This window comes from Glandiceps talaboti, chromosome 14 (genome assembly GCF_964340395.1).
Source record: "Glandiceps talaboti chromosome 14, keGlaTala1.1, whole genome shotgun sequence".
Lineage (NCBI taxonomy): Eukaryota > Metazoa > Hemichordata > Enteropneusta > Spengelidae > Glandiceps > Glandiceps talaboti.
In genome coordinates, this window is record NC_135562.1 from 18,597,041 (window position 1) to 18,616,838 (window position 19,798).

Sequence of the window (19,798 nt, forward strand, 5' to 3'; positions counted from 1 at the left end):
AATTGAATGTATATGTATAGTTATGTTTTTGAATGTCACTCTAGGTAAAGACTATTACAAGAATATAGTAAGGAAACGTGAAGAAGAACAAAAACCACAGTTCAGACAAGTCATCCAACTGTAGAAATGGTGTTTTAATCCATAACAATCGCAAACAGGATAACCCCCCCCCCCCATCCAAATTTGTTTAAACAGGCAGACCCTCCCCCGGCCGTACTGCTAATTTCAAAAACAGGGTGACCCCCCCCCCTGAAAACCACCCCTATATAAATGGCGCAATCCATTAGGGCACCCTCAACGGAGAAGGAACTTAGCTATTGGTATATAAGCTTGACTACCCGGAAATCCCAGTAGGACTAATGGTAAGCAAGTATATGGTACATCGCGGGAATACACCGGACCACTATATATTCGCAGCCACAACTACAAGCACGACGTTTTGTTCTGCCTGACGAAAGTCAAGTTCAGGTAGGCCAAGATACGTTGGTTTAATTACAACAACATGCGTATATGTATAAAAGTAACCCACTTCTTATTAGACCACGACCCTCTTGTGTTATATACCATATCAATGATATTGCCTTAATTGAAAATTTATGCAGTTACATGTAAACACTTGATCGAGATAAGTTACTAGTCAGGCTTTCCTTTGTCTTTCAGTAACATTAGCTGATATGATATACTCTAAGTTTTCTTTTATAGAATTGCCTTTCTGACCTTGTTAGCATTACAACGGAAGAGAGAGTTCTGGTGACCATGTGGTCATCGTCAACTCACCAGCACGAAACAGGAACGTTTTTTTTTTTTAAATTCAAACCATCACGTCACAACCTGCCACTCTGAGTCTAGTATGTTTGTATCAATATACATCGGATTCATTTCGGATTATGTCGATTAGCTGATTTGTTATGTTGTTGTCTGTTGCCGTTTTGATTTTCTTAGTATTCTAACGGAAGAGTGTTCTAACGATCACAAAGATCAACATCAACTCACCGGCAGGAAACAGGAACGTAAGTCTTCGTCGTTTTTTTTGTTAATTTAAACAATCATATCACACACCATGCCACATTTGAGTCGAGTATGTTTGTACCAAAAACTGTGATCATTTCGGAATGCATGAATTCTAGTTAACAGCCTCTCGTGTTTCAACGGGGCATAGAAGTTGTTTCGGTTATCATTATAAATACTTTCGTTTCTATCCTGTACCAGATGCAAACTGAATGCTTTCCATAAGGGGAAAACCATGAATTTGTGTTCCTGCACACACTGTTGGAATGCAAAATTCTAAGACATAGCACTCAAACCCCTTATATGGAAATTAGTTGTATGAAACTATATTTAATATGACCTTGCATACTTAAGATATTACATACTTATCTACAAATCTCTAATTATGCAAATGAATCATAAAGATTATGTCACAGATGACACATTCATAAGTTTAGTAAATTTGATATTTTAACTACATCGCATGTCCCACTTCAACTAATAGGTCAACATACTTTCTCAGGGATATCAGATTCAGACCACAAGATTCCAAGCGAACTCGAGTATGTGAGACAACAGTTTGCATTTCATACATAAGTAGGATTCATATTGATTATTTATCAATGTTTTGAGAATAGTTATTAGGGTATAGCAACTCCTCCTGAAGCATTAACATGCCATGGTTTGCATTTACTATTCAGCCATACACATGCGTTATGTAAATTTGGACAGTAATGAGAATAAAAGATATTTAGGGCTGAGGCAGGCGGCACTTCCGGCCAAGTCAATGAACGAGGCATACGCTAAGTGCTTGCCATGGTTTTCGTGTAGAGTTTGGCTTGAACATGAATCCGTGTGTAGTCTGAGCTAATTTACTTAAGTTAAGTTCCAAGTGATCTCAGTACATAAGAAGTGCGGATATGACAGTGATACGAATATAGTTACATGATCTATCAGCGAAGAGTGCGAAGATCAAAAAGTAACAATTATAAGCTACATGAATAAGCTTTAAAAGACACATGTACTTCTTTGCCATCAATGCATGTACTAAATTATCTGAAATTTAAATTTGCATTCTAAAGATTTTGCCCAATTATCAAAATTTTAAATATTTAGTTATGCAAATTACTCATCACTATTAAAATTTACTTAAAAAGCATAACAAACACATGTGATTCATTATGGTTGATGCATGCACACATACGAAATTTGAACCTTGTATTCCTAAGAGACAGTCTAGTTGTGAGAGGTCATTCACTTATGCAAATGATTCATTCAAACTTAAACCTATTTCAACAAACTTCATAGTGCAGGTTCACATTTTGGTTGATATGCTTGGCAAATAACATGAAATTTGGATCTTGCATTCTTAAGCTATAGCATAATCACCAAAGTCACTGACGTGTGAGTATTCATGTTTTTATGGTTATGTATATACTAAATGTTGCGTAATGTGATGTGCATTCTTTAGATATTTTCTTAATTACTGAAAATCATTAATTATGCAAATAACTCTTTATACAAACTATGCCAACTAGCTTTTTAGATTATGTCTACCTTGTTATGGTTGATGCATGTACCACATGTTCCGGAATTTTAAGTGTGCATTCTTAAGATATAGCCTATTTACTAGAAATCCATATTTATGCAAATTATTTATTAAAACGATATGCTACATCAACAAACTAAATACAAGATATGCACCATTTTGTTAAGGTTAATGCATGTAACAAATAATGTTTAATTTGAAGCCTACATCTTCCACTTGAAAAATGTTAACCTTAACTGACATATGTTCTTTCGTCCCAGTAAATTCAATTTATGAAATAGTTAAATAGTAGGAATATTGATTTTACGGCAATTTGATGAAGAATACTTTATTCCCGGAAATTTCTGTCCTGTTTTTCGCTCATAGTTTCCTTTATATGGATGGGGAAATTTATAAATTTTCACAAAAAGATGAATACTACTGTGCTTAAATGACCATATATAAATAAAACTGGAATACATCCTATGGTTGAAATTTTTGTTCCGGTCAGTGTAAAGGACGGCTCAAGAATTTTCGGTAGAAAGCATGTGATTTGACGCGGAAGTTCAAGCTGATCCTGTTTGACCATGATCTTCTCATGCATGTTTTCACGGCAAACATAAACATGCAGTAGTGCAAACCTGTATTGTATGAAGCACACAAAATGATTTCATTTTTAAGTGAGAATGAAAGAGTGAAGAGATCATATGAATTTATCTTGGTGAATTTTTTCCAGCATGATTGCCGTTGCGTTGCAAGAGTTTTTACAGATCTAAATACCAACATATGCCAATAACTAACAGCTACATCAAAACATTTTCAGAATAAATGCGCTTTTGTATAGAAAAAGTATGCACCAAATTATATTAAATTTGAAGCATGTATTCTTATTGTATAGCTTAATTAGCAAAAATGTTTAATTACGTAAATCACTCGTTAATATTCATATTTACCAAAACCTATCAGTTCTAGCCATTATATTAAAGGACACAAATGTCAATTGAATTGAGCCAGCATATTTTGAGAAAATGATGTGACAGACAGACAGACAGACAGACAGACAGACAGACAGACAGACAGACAGACAGACAGACACAGATACTTTTCATCCTTGCTATATAACCTTCCTTATGGAAGGTAATGATTAATATTATCTTTCTAGGTACTCTCATGACAACGATTATGAATAACACTTCTATTAAATGGCATTTTACAATATGGATCTGCTTAGTAATGTTGGCATTTTACAACACTGATGCAAATGGTAATAATAAAACAAAGCTGACTGTGTTGGGTTTTGTGCCTGTAAATATTACATCGGGTTGGTCTACCGGTGGAATTATTCCGGCGATTGAACTGGCACTTGATGACATCAACAACAGATCTGATATACTGAATGACTATGAGTTAACGTGGCAATGGGTTGATGATAAGGTAAGACGTTAAAGGGATTCCACTCCAGTGACTGAAGGCATTTTCATAAAGTATTGGTTCTGGAGTCATTTCATGATTTTACTTGCAATTTCAGAGAAACATCAATTTGATCTTGCTCCTTTGTAGGATATCTTTGCTGTTGGCCATGACTGTATGTGAGTCAGCAGAAATAATGCATTCATGATTTCGCAATGAATATTCATGAAAGACGTTTTACATTGAAGCGAACGGACAATGGTAAATTAAAGTTATTATTCTTTTGTTTTCGAATTATCTCCTAATGAAGTTTAAGCATAACCAAAACAACTACTTGAACATCACATCCATGGCTTGTAAAGGAATGATCTGGGTAATCACAAAATCATACTACTGTACATGTGAAAGAATAATGTTTTCTTTCAACTCGATTTTCACCATATTTGTTATTTATTTAAAAAATCAGTGTGACCCAGGATATGCTAGTTATCTTCTATCTGAGCATGTACATAGGAAACCTCAGAAGATAGCAATACTTGGTGGTGGTTGTTCCATTGCTACTGCTCCTGTAGCTGCATTCTCACGTTACTATAATCTGATACAGGTAAGACAAAGTAGTTTGAATAGTTTTCACAATTATCTGGTCGAGTCAATGAAAGAAAGTTAACGGCAAAAAGAATCAAAAATGTGATTCCGATGAGCGAGTGAGTGAGTGAGTGAGTGAGTGAGTGAGTGAGTGAGTGTTCGGATGGATAGAAGGTTGTTTGTACAAATGGATATAGATTTGTTGAAAGGCAAGCAGACAGGCGAGCATATTGTTTAATGTTGCCCATATATTGCAGTTTCGGTTGTCAAACATCGTTGCTATGACAAATAACTGTCTAACTGATTATATTGCAGTTAGGCTACTCAACTAGTTCTCCACACTTATCCGACAAGTCTAAATTTCCATTGTTCTCAAGAACACAAGTATCAGAAATATTATCAAACAAAGTACGGTTGGGTATATTGGAATACTTCAACTGGACAAAAGTAGCTATATTGTATCAGCCGGAGAGAATATTCGTCGAGGTAAGAAATGAGAATCATGTTGTGTTTGTTGACACATCTGACATGCATGGACGCAGTTCAACCAAATGTCGCACAAATGTCAGATACTGTAGTCTGCATTTGTATATCATTCTGATTCTCGACCTTCGCGATAATGGCTTAATGTCTAATTTGCACACCAACTACTGAAATATTTGTAGACAGAGAAAACATTTGAATGCCTACACCCATAGTATTCCAGTTTAACTCTCTAATCACCTTGACATTTGAACTCTATGTTCAAAGTCGAAAGAGCCATAATATTCAAAAATACTTGTCACAACTTTCATGTATTGTAGCTCAATTGTGTACATCACTTTATTTCACAACCTTTACAATAATGAGCGAGTGGTGGCACTATTGATCTGAAAGATCAGAATATGAATGAGAAATTTGGCATGTGGGTTATGTTATGTTAGGTACTCTGAAGATCGACACCTTACAGTCGATTGATTCGCCATGATTTGCATTGTAAATACATCTTGTGTATCAATGATATTTTAACTCTTTCTGCCTAGCTTGCTCTCCTTTATGTTAATTTTATCCAATTTCATAATGATTTCAAAACGAGGTACATTTAATTTTTTGTCGCAGTTCGCCTTAGCTAAATCTTACTTTGAAAACCAACACAAACAGACAATAATAACATATTATTGCATGAATGAATCAAAGCTATATCAAACAATTGATACAACTGTCTACTCTTTATTCTGATTTCACGAACTCAAGATGGCAGAAGATTTAGAGATCAATCTTGCACGTATGCATATCGAAATCGTTGCATCTCTAGTGTTCACTCGTTCTCCAGAGCAAAAACTACGGATAGTACAAGTAAGTAAGCAAACGCAAATACATAAATATTGCAAACACACACACACACACACACACACACACACACACACACATACATACATACATACATACATACATACATACATACACACACACATACATACATACATACATACATACATACATACATATATATGACTGTGTATTTGTGATGTGCGCGCTTTTGAATTGTAATTGTTTAAACTGTTTTACAAAGAGATAACTAATAAAAATGGTTAACATTAACATACGTGATTGTTTAAATGGTATTACTATTTTCTTACTTTAGAAGGCAGATGGGCGTATAATTATCGTGAATTCGTATGCATGTCATGCAAGAGCATTGTTTTGTAATGTAAGTTGATTTCTCATATTGGATAAAATTTATAAAATATCCAACAAAAGAAAGCCTATCATTTCGACCAATCCTTGATTATGGCTTGGTATTGCATGGTTTTGTTTATGTACACAATAAATATAGATCTGGGGAACGAATTTCCCTGAAAATATATTTTCTCTGTGAACTTTGCCATACGACTTTGTTCAATGGTGGTTTTAAAATAATATAAGAAATATTGGGGTTTCATCCTCTCATTTTCAAGAAATCGTCACTCTTTTACATTACTAAAGATTTAACCCTTTATTTGATGACCACATTTGATTCTAAAAACGTTTTTATTTTGATGTCATCTCTTGACCTCCATTACAAAAAGAAAAGGGGCCCCTAGAATGTTTGGTTGATTATTAACTGTTGAGGTTTTCTTTAACAGAGTCACAAAAAGGTTAATATTATCTCTGAGGCAAGTTCTTCGCTTAACGCCGAATGGCCTCTGTAATAAGCATTTGGTACATGGTGTTCCTTTGTTCATTAAAACCCCAACTCATTGCCAGCTTAATAAGAAATAATCTGTAATAAGAAATCACTGGTTCCAAGAAACGTTCAAAATGGAGTTTAAATGATATTAAAATTATGCCATTTTAGAATTAACAGTGGTCGCCAAATGCTGTGTTAACTCAAGGAAAACACAACAGAAATTTGAAGAACTTTAATATTCACAGGACTTAGTCACTTTTCATCAAACAATGGGGAATGGAGGTACCTAGTACAAATCTGATCGGTTCAGAAATCGCTGCACATATGCTCAATGTATGGGTTCTGTATGACAACGCTGACCTATTAGCAGTGATAATAATACGGTCTACACCGCCTTCTTGGAATCAGAGTTCGATAATACTCATAAACAAAATATAAAAGTTCAGACGTGTCTGTCCACTTTTCTTCTTGTTATCAGGCATATCATTTAGGTATGTATGGTGCCAAGTATGCCTACATTATAGTAGGTTGGTATTCTACAAATTGGTGGATGAAGGAAGATGATGCAGTAAACTGTACACATGATGAAATGCGAACAGTATTGGAAAATACAATTGAAATTACAGAAATTGCAAAAGATATGTCAAACCAAACGACGATCAGTGGTCAGGTATGTATCCTGTGTATTGAATTAAGACCGAGTGCCATTCAGACAGTGGTTGGGTGGTTGGTTGGTTGGTAAATTCTTCGTTATCCCCCCTGACCCTGGGAAGCTATTAGATTGGTTGCTGTAAGAGTGTCCCCGAGTTTGTGCCCTATACATAGCAATATATTTGACATACAATGGCAAATTTCATTCAATTTGAGACCTTGACACAAATGTGCACCATTTGGAATACACTAATATGTAAGTGGGACATTGGGTTACCTAAAACAAAACTCTTAAATTTCAAGATTTTCCCAACCTCACTACTCATAATTCTCATTCCGTAACATTTCAGACCTTCCACCAATATAACATGATGTATAGATCTGCACTACAACGCCACCCATATGAACATCTCACCTACCACCTGGTGCATGGTTTTGGCTATGATGCTGTTTGGGCTCTTGCGTTGGCTTTGAATACCAGTATTGAGAGGCTTTCCAATATTGTAAGTATTCAACATCACTTGTTATGATTAGGTCTAAAAACGATATAAAACTTGCATTCAATTGAATTTCTTAAGGTTAGTTGTTGTGAAAAAGAGGGTGACTGATACTTTCTACTACTACTACTACTACTACTACTACTACTACTACTACTACTACTACATCAGATTTTTCAAACGAAATACTTCCGGAATTATTTAGTACCGTATGAGAACAGCGAAGTGGCAAACATTACAAAGGCAGGATCAGAACGTTAGCGAACCTTCAGAATAACAAGTAGGGTAAGGGAAACCAGGCATGGGGTGTTGCATAAAATACGATCATCACCCGATTCCGTCATGGTAGAAATTGGCCCTCCCTTATTTTTTTTTCTCGAAAACATAACCCTCCCCTTGTGAAATATTTCAAAAAACAAAGTTTAAATGCTGTGAGCAACTGAATCAATGTTTTAAAGGACTTAATCCCATCGCAACCATCACATTAAAAGGTAAAGGTATTCATTATTATAACTACTACCACCGGAGTGAATGTGGCTGAAATCGGCACTGCATTAATCAATACCCGTGTTCGGATGTCATTGGTTGACCTGAAGCCCAGTAAATTAACTACCAACACTAGATGGGCACACTTCTAATATTGTCAGGATCGAGGTCAATATCTCCGCAATATTATCCCGAATGTCTTATGCAAATGTTCCCATTTTACTCTTGTGAGACTCACTGTGACTGCTATCCTCACATCACACATGATCTATCAAGTCACTACACGATTTGATTGACATGGTCTGATATTACGGCACATAACGCTAACATTAACCCTAATCGTAAACTTAACCCTATCTGAAAAAAAAAAAACTAAATTAGTCAATATAATGAGTCAAAGTAAAATGTGAACCCCCCCCCCATCCCATTTTCTAAAACATGGTCCTCCCCCAAGCCAAGATTTGTAAAAGTGACCCCCTCCTAATTCCTCTGCCCCCCCCCCCTCCCTGTCATTACAGGAGACTCCATTAGATTGATGTCTTACTGCAACGGACAATTAAGAATTGTTATAGAATCATACTTCAGATTTCATGATTACATTTCCTTAGATGCTGACTACTTCAAACGAGACACGTCCAGCATTACTACAGGACTTTACGTACGAGAACAGAGAAATGGCAACACTTATGCTGGGAGCGCTGCGCAACACATCTTTCCGCGGAGTGTCAGTAAGTAAGATAAGAGATACAACTTAACTTGCCTCTTCTGAAATACAGCAAACAATGTGTTACATTGTAAGTGCACTGATTAAAAGTACTTATACATGTATAAATGACAAATTGATATAATTGTTTAATATTCAACTATCAGTACAGTGAAATGAAGCAATTGCTGGATATCATTGAACCTGGCTAGGGTAATATGGTAAATTATTGATTGATAATAACTGACTACCAAAGTGATATGGTAAATTATTTGGTGATATGAAAATTGACTAGAGTCATAAAAGTCAACACAAGAATATGTCTACCGATTCCATTTTTTTTATCTTATAGGGTTATGTTCAGTTTGACAGCCGAGGCGATAGAATTGGAAGTTATTTTGAAATTCGTCAAATCAAAGGTAATTTGCAACAATGTGAATACATTTCCACATTGACAATACGCAAATGTCAAACAGTAATAGTATAAATATATGACAGGATGGCTGGAAAGATGCAATGACCTTGGTATTTGTACTTCTTGTTTTCATAAAATTATTTGATTGTAAACGTCTTGTTTCAATTAAACAGACACATATCTAGTTGAACGAGAAGATACGTGTGAGGTCAAATTGATTAATGAGACAAAGCAACAAGTCGGGTCATGTTTCCTATGTTTTTAAGTAGAGGTCGCGAGTGTCACAACAAGTAATAAATTACGAAGTCGACTATAATGGTTTCAGCAGCTGTTTAAGTAAGAATATTCTAGAATAACAATTCAAGTGCTCGTTTCTGAATCTGATAAACTGTATTTAAAAACATTTCTTAATAAGGTAAAGAAATGCGTGCTTAGTTGTGAATAGATTGTTTGTTAACCATTATATTTGTATTATGGAATGAAAATTAATTTAAACAACATGTTGATAACGTATACGGTTGGAGCCAGTGGATTTGTATGAGCAAAACATTCAGATTCGAACGGGGCTTTGAATAAGACACAGGTTTGGACACGCTTCTTGAGACAAATTTATCCTTCTGAACTTTGGTTTCGGCTACAAGTAAATTAGGGAACTCGATTGAATCACTCCTTTTGCTGGAAAATCGTATATGTCGTTCAACTAAAAAGTAATTCCTGAGTCTTTGGGAATTTTTCTCCCCATATTGCGTCCTAATAAGATCCTGGTACAGAGTGGTGTGACATGACAGCTTATAAAGGGATGTTTACTCTTGAATTCTGGTCAATACAACCAAATACCAAGTTCAAACCAGTAACAGATTCAAGTAGCTCTACGTAATCTTATATATTATTTGTTTCCAGGTGGAACGTCAGAATCACGTGGTATCTTTGATTATGAAGGCAATATAACAATTACAGAGCCATTCCGATGGCAAGGTTAGTTTTACATGGTATTATTACCATATATATAACTGACAGTTATTGGACATGTCAAAGAATATTTACAGTAAATGTCCGAGGATGTGTCCTATAACGAAGTTATACTTCGAATTCGACGAGTTTTTAAGTTTTTCACCAGAAAGTCAACCTTGTTATCTACGGCTCTGTTACGTAACCTTGTACCCATTATCATGTTAATTACAAAGTTCACTATAGAAATCCCTTCTCACACATCTCGTACAAATAATCCGATGTTGTCCCCAAAAGTTCAGTGTAAAATCCGCGAACCTGGCAAGAACTCGTCCTGTGACAAAATGACAGTCCCAAATCAAGCTGTATTTCCGTTTTACCCATCTGTAGTTCTGTTATTGAACCCGGCGCACATACGCATCGTCAAGTCAATGGACAAATTATATATCTTTTATAACAATTCTGAAAGTACAGTTCTTGAAATAACATAGTTTTCAGTAAGGCATAATTTCAACCAATTATAATTTAACGTTCTGTAGGTAACCTACCACCGTTGGATGGAGAACGGCTAGAATACAAGACTCTGTACGTACACGATGGACTACTTATCTCGGCTACGGTGTTTGCATCGTTTGGAATCTTGCTTGATATCTCCTGTCTCTGCCTCAACATCATCAAACGAAACCATGGGTAAGTCTGTAGTCAACAGCAATAGGATAACATCATTACAAGTTACATCGTTAATAAGTCTGAGAAAACTCAGACAGTGACAACAACATATCAAAGACATAACGAAACCGAAACTTGTGACATATTGACATCTCTACCGAAAGTAACATCAAACTATTACATGACACAGCTAGAACCCCATTGAGTTTTCAATTAAACTGAGTGTCCTTGTTAATTCGTGTGTACATGTAGATTCATCAAGTTATCTTCTCCAAGGATGAATACCATTACTTTATTTGGTGCTTTGTTGGTGTATGTATCAATCATTCCACTTGGTTTAATGAACTCCCGTTACATACACAAAGACAACGTTAACCAACGTACAACTGCCTGTCTGGTGAGTACCTAAATACAATTGGGAAATAAACTGTTTACACCTTTGTGAGAAAATCAAAGATTATCGATTTCCTAGAAGACAAGATGGTGAGCCCCAACATTCTTTTATTATTCCAAAACATATGACAATATGAAGAGAATTTTGCTTTACAGAGAAATTTTCCTCTTGACACATTCTAGCTTAAGCCACCATATTATAACACGCAATACAAAGCACTATCTTATTTTGTTTTATATCAAAAAGGGATTGGATAGAAACCTGTATTCCATTCAAAGGGAATCTTGCACATCTTTAGCACTAGTTACAACGCAACACTGTTAGAGGGTATATTTTTCTATAACCCTGCTACAAAGTTGTAAAAGGTATAGCTATTATAGGGATGTGAATACCTACGCTGTGTAGGAACGATTCTGCACATCCATCAGTCTAGCTCCTATATAGTATCGTTACGATTGTATACCTTCACTCACAGTATAGTCAAGACACTGACGAAAGGTGTTAATTATGGTTCAACCCCATGGTGAGCAAAGTTCGAACAGAGCATGTCACTAGTAATAAAGGGCTGTGGTCATCGCTCATCAAATATTCAATTGGTACAGCTGTTTTGACTATGTCCAATGTCCAACCACAGGGTGCTCAGGCTCATTTAGTTTCTGTTTACAAATATAAACAAAACAAAATAAACATACAAGTAAACAAACAAACAAACAAACAAACAAATAAATAAAAACAAGTAAACAAACAAACAAACAAACAAAACAAACTGACACATGAGTAGATACATACATGAGTAAACGACAACAAACCAACGAACAACCAAACACTGCCCCCCCCCCCCGAAATGGTCACATATGGGAATAACCGGGTTATTTGTCAGGTTATTTTGTTTGTTTGTTTGTTTGTTTGTTTACTTGTATGTTTATTTTGTTTTGTTTATATTTATAAACAGAATTAAATGAGCCTGAGCACCCTGTGGTCCAACCAGGACTCCACTGACAGTCTTTTACACTATATGACGTGGGGACCCATCAACATAATCATGTTTATATGAACACAGTAGGGGGAGCACAGGAATGGAAGCGCAGGCTGGTCATCCAGACTACACATCTCTCTATGATAGCTATGCACAGTAGATCTTGTATACGTATACGGTTGTGCACATCCATGTACTAGCTATGTTGGTATCATACTCTTTATCACTCCCTTTGTTCAGTCATCATTGTTCATACAGCTCATACATGTGCCCATCGAAAATACCTGCTACAGTAATGTTCAGATACTTTATGCACATGGCTTTGGGAAATGCATGCAATGCTCACATATCTGACACGTTGCTACGGGTTATACTGTGACAGCAATGCTCACATAGCTAGCTGATATAAGAACCCATTCTGCATTACTAATTGCTCACACACGTTAGATGGGCGTTGATGACATATCATGCCAACTAAACATCTCTGTCAGTTCTAGGTATTTCACAGCTATATACTGGCCACATCCATGTTACAGCGCTATTTATTACACTTCGACCTTCATCCACAAGCTGTCGTTGGTCAGAATCGAATCACATGACCTACTTTTAAATAGACTATTGCCCGCGCGGTGATATTGCCCGCGCGTGCACAGACTAATACCCGGCACTATTGACTGCTGGATTTATTTCGACCGTTGCACATCTATTCTGCACATGTTTTACAGTTTTACACACTCGAGATTGCAAACTAACTACAGTAAGTCACACAAGCTTCTTCCTTGCAGAAATTTGAATAAATATAATTACAGATTAGCTGTGGCACACTCGAGCTTCTACAAACAATGCATGCCATGTCCGTATTCGATGTTTAACTACAAGTACAATTTGGAAATGCACCTAGAAAGGGAAACTTTTCTATCGATGACTAATGATAATGAATGAAGAGTAGCTATGTGAATGATTGGACGAATGATGAGTGGACGGTGTAATAAAATTAATAACACAAGCGCTCGGGAAATATCACAGTTTAATGCCTGCCCTTAGGCTGGCACTCCTTACCAAAATTTTGATGATGCCCTCGCCTTCGGCTTAGGCATCACCAGAATCTTGGTAAAGAGTGTCGACCCTTTTGCAGGCACTCAATTGTGATATTGCCCTCGCTGGCATGTGTTATTATTTAATTAACACACAGCTGGTACAGCCACTGTAGCCCCAGATTTACATTTACATTAATGTTAAACATTTCTTTGACATCAACTTCTAATTATTATATAAAGACTATCACATATTTTTACAGGTTGGTAAATGGTTTCTAACGATTGGGTTTACGCTAGGATTTGGACCAATGTTTGCAAAGACTTGGCGTATACATAGGATATTTGTCAAAACTAAAATACGGAAAGGGGTAAGTCACTACATAAGAAAGTGTCCCTTCAATACAAAATTTGTAATGAACTCACGTTAACGATGTAAAGGTATTAAGGTTAGCCTAAAATGTAGTGGACTAAAAGATACATGAAAAAAATACAGTTTGTAGGTAATGCGTCTCGTCACTAGAGCCTGACGCATATGAGAGGAATTAGCTGAGCAAAATTTTACTTGTGGCAATTTCCTCCTACCGATTCCTCATGCGGGTAACATTTTGTGAGAATTTTGTCATCCGCATTGATGTATAACCTGTATTTTGAACTGGGCACACACATTTGGTACAGTACGTCATCACCAAGCATACACTCCTATAGAGCGTCGTGAGCATTTGGCTCAGCATTTACTGCACAAAGTGAGGAATGTGCCATGAGGAACCAAAATTATCGAACATGCTTGATATTTGGCTCATGTCCAACATCTTACTAAAAGTTGCCCGCACACGAAAGGAATCGGTGCGAGGAAATTGTAATGAGTGACATTTTGCTCAAAGGGTCATTATTCCTCTCGTATGTGCCAGGCATAACATCGACATTAAATGATATTTGATAAAACTTCAAAGTATTCACACACTTTGTATTGAACAAATGTTGCTAAAGACCTACTTAATAATTTAGGTGTCTTCGAAGCGGCGATTCCTGTATCTCATGCTGGATTTGTGTTTGAAATGTACAGTAAGGGGGAACGTAGTGTGGTAAATGCTACAGAGGCAAATGTTCACATACATGTCCTGTACGGTTTCAGGTTAGAGTCTTGATATGTCCCGTTTGGGTACTTAATTAAGCCACGAGGTTTTCAAGAGATGCTTTGAAGGTGTCCTAAGTCAGGATGGTTTCGAACAGTAGACAGGCTACACATAAACGTAAATAAATGTGAAGGTTTCGTCATTTTTTCTTCTATTCAATGTTGTTGTAAACTAATTGTTAGATTCTTGTCACTTGCGGGGAAAAATGTCTAAACTGCCAACAAGTTTGGAAAAAAAAAGGATGTGTTTGCGAGGCGAGCATGCACAATCCACCGTCTTTAAAATTTGTGTTCTGAACATGTGGCTAAACACAACTCTGTACACATAATTACATATATGCTTCCATGCATATATGCATTCTAAAGCGCACCTAAACTCTCTATTCCGTACGATTTAAGGATGCGTTCACATTAATTTTAACATACACGGACAGCAACGAGTCCAGAGGTAGGAGTTATGTTATGAAGGTAGTTTTCGTCGTTTAATCAATTAACATTAATGAATGAGATAACCCTTGACTGATTTTTACATATTTGATATGCATAGAATACTGTATTATGAAGACAAGTAATTACAACACCATATTCATATTTTACAGCCAATGCACGATAAACATTTGATAATATTTGTACTTATCCTACTGTTGGCTGATATTATTGTCTTAACTACTTGGCAACTGGTTGATCCCTGCACAACGCGTGTTATTAAGGTGTCTACAAAAGTAAGTATTAATTCTCATAAAGAAATTAAATAGCCTTGGAAAATCAATAAACAATGAATATTCATGAGATGTGTTACACCGAAGGGAGTGGGCACTCTGGAGTCATGAATTATTGTTCAGTCAAGAGTATATAAACTCCCATGATGCCTTGGCCAACAGCAAAGATACTTAGTAAATACACACTGTCAATGCTTCTTTTCTTTTTTCTTCAATTCTTCATCAACAGAATATGGGAGATTTAATTACCCATATATTGAGAGTCCACTCGTGTTCCTCTAATCATTTCTGGTGGTGGTGTGGTATTATAACTGGACAGAAGGGACTACTACTGATATTTGGTTGCTTTCTTGCACACGAAACAAGAAATATACAAGTAGAAGGTTTAAATGATTCGAGGTATATAGAGTTAGTTGTTTCAGTTTATAAATCAAAGCAATTCATGGCGTTGATGCATTCGATTTCAGATGATAACACATAGTAGTTTCCATCCAGCCTTTAGTGACTGGCTTACATCGGATATGGACTAGTGGCTCAGTGATCTAAGGTACCGGTTGCATAAAGAGGGCACTAGCTATTTGTCTTCTATTTCCCTAGGGCCCGATTTACTTAATAATGAATGTAATATGGAATGAAGTCAGTACTGGTGCCTGACACTATGAGAGTGACAATTTAATATACTTTGGTATATCATACATCAAAAATAAGAAAGCACAAATGTACTATAAAGCTTATTTTTGCATTCTTAGTTTTAATGAGAAATTTGCCTAATTAATGATATTCTGTAATTAACCAGATCTTAGGAATGCAAACTTCACATTTTATATAATATTTTTATATTTTATATAAACAACAATAATAACGTATGCGTTTTTGATGTATTTTTTAAAAATATAATGTAGCTATAGTTTTAAATGTTAATGTGTAATTTGCATAAATACTCAATTTTGATAATTAGGAATATCTTGAGAATGCATTTTTTAAATTAAGTATATACAATGATTGTAAAGAAGTGCATGTGTCCTTTAAAGCTTATTGATGTAGTTCGAATCTCAGTGGTTCATTTGTACAATTAATGATGTTTCGGTGATTAGGCAGTACCTTTCGCACGCAAACTTAGTTAACAAAGTTAATGTTGTTTCACATTATTAATTATTTTACAAGTAAGGGGTACATCATGCATGATAGCTTTAGCTCAGACCTTTGCATTTCAACAATGTGTGCAGCAAGAAAATTTATTATTTGCCCTTACTGGAGAGATTCAGTTAATATCTGGTGACCCATGTTTTACATTGCACGCTTATCTAATATATTTGATATTTTCAACAGACAAATTGGTATATCTATCTATAACATCATGATGGCCAGCTTAGTAATCATAATCCTAAACTTGGCACTTCACGATATGCCAACTCTAAGCTACCTGTTTACAAGTCTACCGATATTTCTATGCACCACAATCACCTTATGTATGATGTTTGTTAAAAAGGTAAGGTTAAGTGATTCTTTTAGAACACATTGTTTTTTTTATTTCAAACGACACTAACCACTTGCTTTCATCATAGAATAATCATATTAATTAGAGTATGATTACTCAAATGCAAATTGGGAATGACTATGGATACCCTATTTCAAAATTCACATTACGAATACCTTCCAAGTAAGTTTAAAATTGAAGGAGAAGATTTGAATACGTTTGAATAGTAGCGTATGCAGTTGGTGTTATGAACTTTGTGTTTCTTTGCCTTTGCATTATTACATTCACAATTGTCATAGTTAACAACATGTTAATGTCTGTTTTAATGTCTGATTGGTGCATTTTTTACTTTAAAAGGTGAAGGTTGTTTGGCGGGATCCATCTGGTAAAGAGTTCAAAACAAAGCGGACTACTGAAGGTTTGTCAAACTCATTGTGTTTTCAAGATACAAGAAGAGCAGGCAACAGACAGGAAGATAAGAGAAGGGATGATTCTAGTGGATCAAAATTGTAGATGATATACGCATGTACAAACGTGTGTGTGTGTGTTTAAATTGTGTTTCTAATTGGCTAAATATATCGGACATGATAAATCGCAAGAACAACAACATTTTGGTGTTTATAGTGATACTAACGGCTACCTGGTAAAGCATGTGGTCGAGAATATGTAATGTACAAGACATTGTAACTGACACTACCATTGTTAAAATAGGTCATATTAATAATTTCATTGTCAATATTGATCTTCATCATACACAATAAAACATTCAAGACATTCTTTTAATAGTTATGTTATTAATTTTATTCATGTTTTTATTCATGTTATGCAAATACATTTATTAGAATGCTAATAAGCACTTTTACAGTAGTTTCACATTTCAAAGATGGGTAGGTATTAACTGTTGCCATTGAACTGAAGTACACTATGTCATTAGGAGAATTTTGTGTTTACCATCTCATGAAGTTTCTTACTTTGTAGACTATTCGTAAAACTCTGTGACAAATTGTGTTCAGCATTTTATATTAGTCGAAAGGTTGGCCGCTCGTTGATACGGAAGTTGCCTTAAACACCACACTGTAAAGTGGCAGTAGAATTAAACAAATGTTAGTTTTACAAAAAAAATATTATATATTTTACTTGTTTACCTTCTCTTTGTTAAGTTTGGTTTACATTTTTAGGCAAATAATTTGCGATTTCGTTTTTAATAAGAATTAGCAAATACATACATCAATTCCGCTATTGCCAAGCCGATGATAAGTTTATATATAAATATTATTAGTTCCTGTAGCCAATATGGATAAGAAGTGGGTATATCTTTCATCATATCCCGTCTGAGCATGTATCAGTCGCTTCACCATGTATTGATTATTGGATTATTTGTATTTACCCGGTTTGTTAACAAATCACTTCTTGTTCGTACAATAACAGAATTTTCTTATTTGGATAGACTGTTTAACATCGTGTTTTCATAAGCAATCATAGCTTTAAGCTTTGAGATGCTGTATATTGAAGTTTCTTTTGTTTTGTTTTTAGATATGTTCAAATACCTAATGGTATGAGTGTTGTCACCAGTTAAATTGCTTATATGACAAAATCACCTCAATTCCAATATTAATTCCCAGGTAGTTGGCTGTATCAAACATTATACATGTATCATTTAGGCATTAATATAACTTACGTCTATACGTAGTGGATGACTGCCATAATATATTTCCCGGGGCTGGTCACAAGCTTCAACATTCTTCACTGAACTGTTTGACTGCACAAGTCAGCCCTTGCCAACATACTGACCCTCTGTTCAAAACACGTGACCTTACTGAATGATCGTATCATTTCGTCACTCTGTCGATACCTCAGCATTTTATTATTTCAACGTAAAGAACTCAAAGTGAATTTGCAAGTTTTGCGCATAATTGTTGCTGCATATTTAAATGGTACTCACAGTATTACATTAATTGTATATACCAACCATCATTTGCTATTGACTGACCTCAAACCTTATGCAGAAATATAACTTCAGGAAAACCCTACCATGTAATCAACTGTTCAATGTAAGAAGTCAATTGTAATGTCATAGGAGCTATGCATATTGACATTATACAAGACCATTACAATCAATTGTCAATTGAATACAAAGCTTATGAACTCTGTTTATACAATTTAATTCCACGATTTTATGTGAACAATTTGCATCTCAGAATTTGAATTTGAATTGTTGTGAATTGCCTTTATCTCCTATAGCGTTTGCATGCCATTCTTAGTGACAGTATTTTGGCGTGACAACACTCATACATCGTAGTAATTAAATCTACTGAATACAAAGATGATACTATGTTTACAGGAACAACCTGTATATTTTTAAGTTACACACATTTTCATTACTCTGTCTTATTATTTTCAATAAATTACCAATTTTTAGAAAGGTATGTCTGAGATATTTATTGGCCTTGAGCCTTTATCTTACAATTTGTATATTAACATTCCGTTTCTTTGCAATAACAATGGTAATATAGTTCCTCAGAAATCACGCTTCTAAATACTACATGGTTTATTAACACAAAAGTGTGACCAAAATAAAATGGTCAAATTGCCAGTTACCTGGTAATGTTTACTTTGTTGTTAAATGCGCCGTTCAAAAGGCGACGCGATCGAGTACGATTGGGCTAAAATATGCCGTCCTCGGGATGCCGTCAACTCGTCACGACGGTATCGTAATGCTTCTTGTCGGCAAATAATAAAAAAATCAGATAAATACATGTAAAAGTCAATGAATGTGAAACACGCGACATTACAAGTGTTATATCTAGTCTAGTACATTTGTATATCTAGTCTAGCCGTTTTGATTTATTTTGCCATGGTATGGGGACACAGTATTGTTCCATTTATACCCACAGACATTGGTAATTAGTCAGAAAGTGTGAGTAAATATCGGTAAATGTTGGTTAATAAGACATGTACACTTTAGTTTTTGTTTACTGATGTCTATTACAACAACCAGCAATGTATTTTTTCACAACGCTGTTGAGTTTTATTCA

The 19,798-nt window shown here is 35.4% G+C and overlaps 1 protein-coding gene across 1 annotated transcript; it reads left to right on the top strand.

Moving 5' to 3' along the window:
- The first annotated feature begins 349 nt into the window (after positions 1 to 349).
- Positions 350 to 19,145, top strand: LOC144445568 (gamma-aminobutyric acid type B receptor subunit 1-like). The gene is made up of 19 exons (XM_078135175.1): positions 350 to 468; positions 943 to 1,010; positions 3,678 to 3,949; positions 4,392 to 4,529; positions 4,826 to 4,996; positions 5,744 to 5,845; positions 6,135 to 6,200; positions 7,138 to 7,329; positions 7,661 to 7,813; positions 8,902 to 9,021; positions 9,349 to 9,415; positions 10,312 to 10,386; positions 10,899 to 11,049; positions 11,281 to 11,425; positions 13,696 to 13,803; positions 15,167 to 15,289; positions 15,516 to 15,685; positions 16,616 to 16,775; positions 17,121 to 19,145. Exons 3-19 carry the CDS (start codon positions 3,686 to 3,688, stop codon positions 17,274 to 17,276), a joined length of 2,361 nt encoding a protein of 786 aa, XP_077991301.1. The 5' UTR covers positions 350 to 468; positions 943 to 1,010; positions 3,678 to 3,685; the 3' UTR covers positions 17,277 to 19,145.
- Positions 19,146 to 19,798: the final 653 nt, after the last annotated feature.

Excerpts from the sequence above, each read along its gene's own strand:
- LOC144445568 (XM_078135175.1), top strand. The coding sequence starts at position 3,686 with ATGACAACGATTATGAATAACACTTCTATTAAATGGCATTTTACAATA. Across the intron at positions 7,814-8,901 it reads TTGAGAGGCTTTCCAATATT|ATGCTGACTACTTCAAACGA; the intron begins GTAAGTATTCAA and ends ACATTTCCTTAG. Across the intron at positions 10,387-10,898 it reads AGAGCCATTCCGATGGCAAG|GTAACCTACCACCGTTGGAT; the intron begins GTTAGTTTTACA and ends AACGTTCTGTAG.